Below are 1,103 nucleotides of genomic sequence, written 5' to 3'. Positions count from 1 at the left end.
TTATCTTATCTTATCTTATCTTATCTTATCTTATCTTATCTTATCTTATCTTATCTTATCTTATCATTTTGCACATGAGCACTAGTAACTGTAAAAAGCTGTCTCTCTTCCCTTGTCGCTCTAACCATAAGTTAATAAGGTTTAAAAAGGTTTAAGGTTTATAAAGTTTATACGGGTGTGATTTCATCCATCAGGTCATGAAACGGGTTCGAACTGAGCAGATCCAGTATGCTGTGGCTCAGTACATGAAAAGGAGGCAGTACGTGGACACTGAGGGTTCACTGAAAGGCGTCAAGCTGTCCCAGTCAGCTGAAGAGATGGCTGCCAGCTTGACAGGTGGGAGCATTGTTGTGTTTTTCCCTGATTCACCTCTAACCCCACAGTTAGGCAGTGAAATGAATGTATCCTTGCTCTCTCCTCTTTATAAGCAGTACAGGTGGAGTCTGGTTGTACCAACATCGTCTCCGCTGCACCCTGCCAGGCTGACCCTCAGCAATATGAGACACAGTACTCCAGGCTGCGCTCCTTTCTCTCAGGTACAATGTCCATATACCACAGTCATTGGCAAAAACAGCACCTTTTTCTATATTTTGTGTTTTATAAAATAGGAAATAATGCAAATGAAAAAGCTGTGAGTCATATATAAATGAACAAATCACTAAATCATATAAGCCCATACTGATCCAACTGACAAAGAGCTGCTCACACTGATGGTGATCTGTGAAATAACACATTTGAACATTTGGTTTCCTTCTGAAGTCAAATGGAAGTACTAAGACTGAACAAAGTGTGAACCTGAACCCACCTGAACGGTTGTAGTGGGACCTTAAGAGAGCAGTGCAGAGACAAACCTTATCAGAGTGATACATGGGTGTACAGAGTGATACATGGGTGTACAGAAGAGGGATACATGAGTGTACAGAAGAGGGATACATGGGTGTACAGAAGAGTGATATATGGGTGTACAGAGTGATACATATCTGTAAAGAGTGATACGTGTCTGTACGGAGTGGCACAGCATGGGTGTACGGAGTGGCACAGCATGGGTGTACGGAGTGGCACAGCATGGGTGTACGGAGTGGCACAGCATGGGTGTACGGAGT

General features: G+C 43.0%; 1 protein-coding gene across 1 annotated transcript in view; it reads left to right on the top strand.

The window, feature by feature from the left end:
- The first annotated feature begins 194 nt into the window (after positions 1-194).
- Positions 195-1,103, top strand: part of taf5l (TAF5-like RNA polymerase II, p300/CBP-associated factor (PCAF)-associated factor) — a 10,651-nt gene continuing 9,742 nt past the window's right edge. The window contains exons 1-2 of the mRNA XM_014027187.1: positions 195-336; positions 432-536. Of these exons, the coding sequence (XP_013882641.1) occupies positions 198-336; positions 432-536 (244 nt within the window). The 5' untranslated portion in view covers positions 195-197. The remainder of the gene's footprint in view (positions 337-431; positions 537-1,103) is intronic.

This window comes from Austrofundulus limnaeus, unplaced genomic scaffold (genome assembly GCF_001266775.1).
Source record: "Austrofundulus limnaeus strain Quisiro unplaced genomic scaffold, Austrofundulus_limnaeus-1.0 Scaffold621, whole genome shotgun sequence".
NCBI lineage: Eukaryota > Metazoa > Chordata > Actinopteri > Cyprinodontiformes > Rivulidae > Austrofundulus > Austrofundulus limnaeus.
Note: the sequence above shows the minus strand (reverse complement) of the source record. Positions and strands in the feature narration are given on the sequence as shown.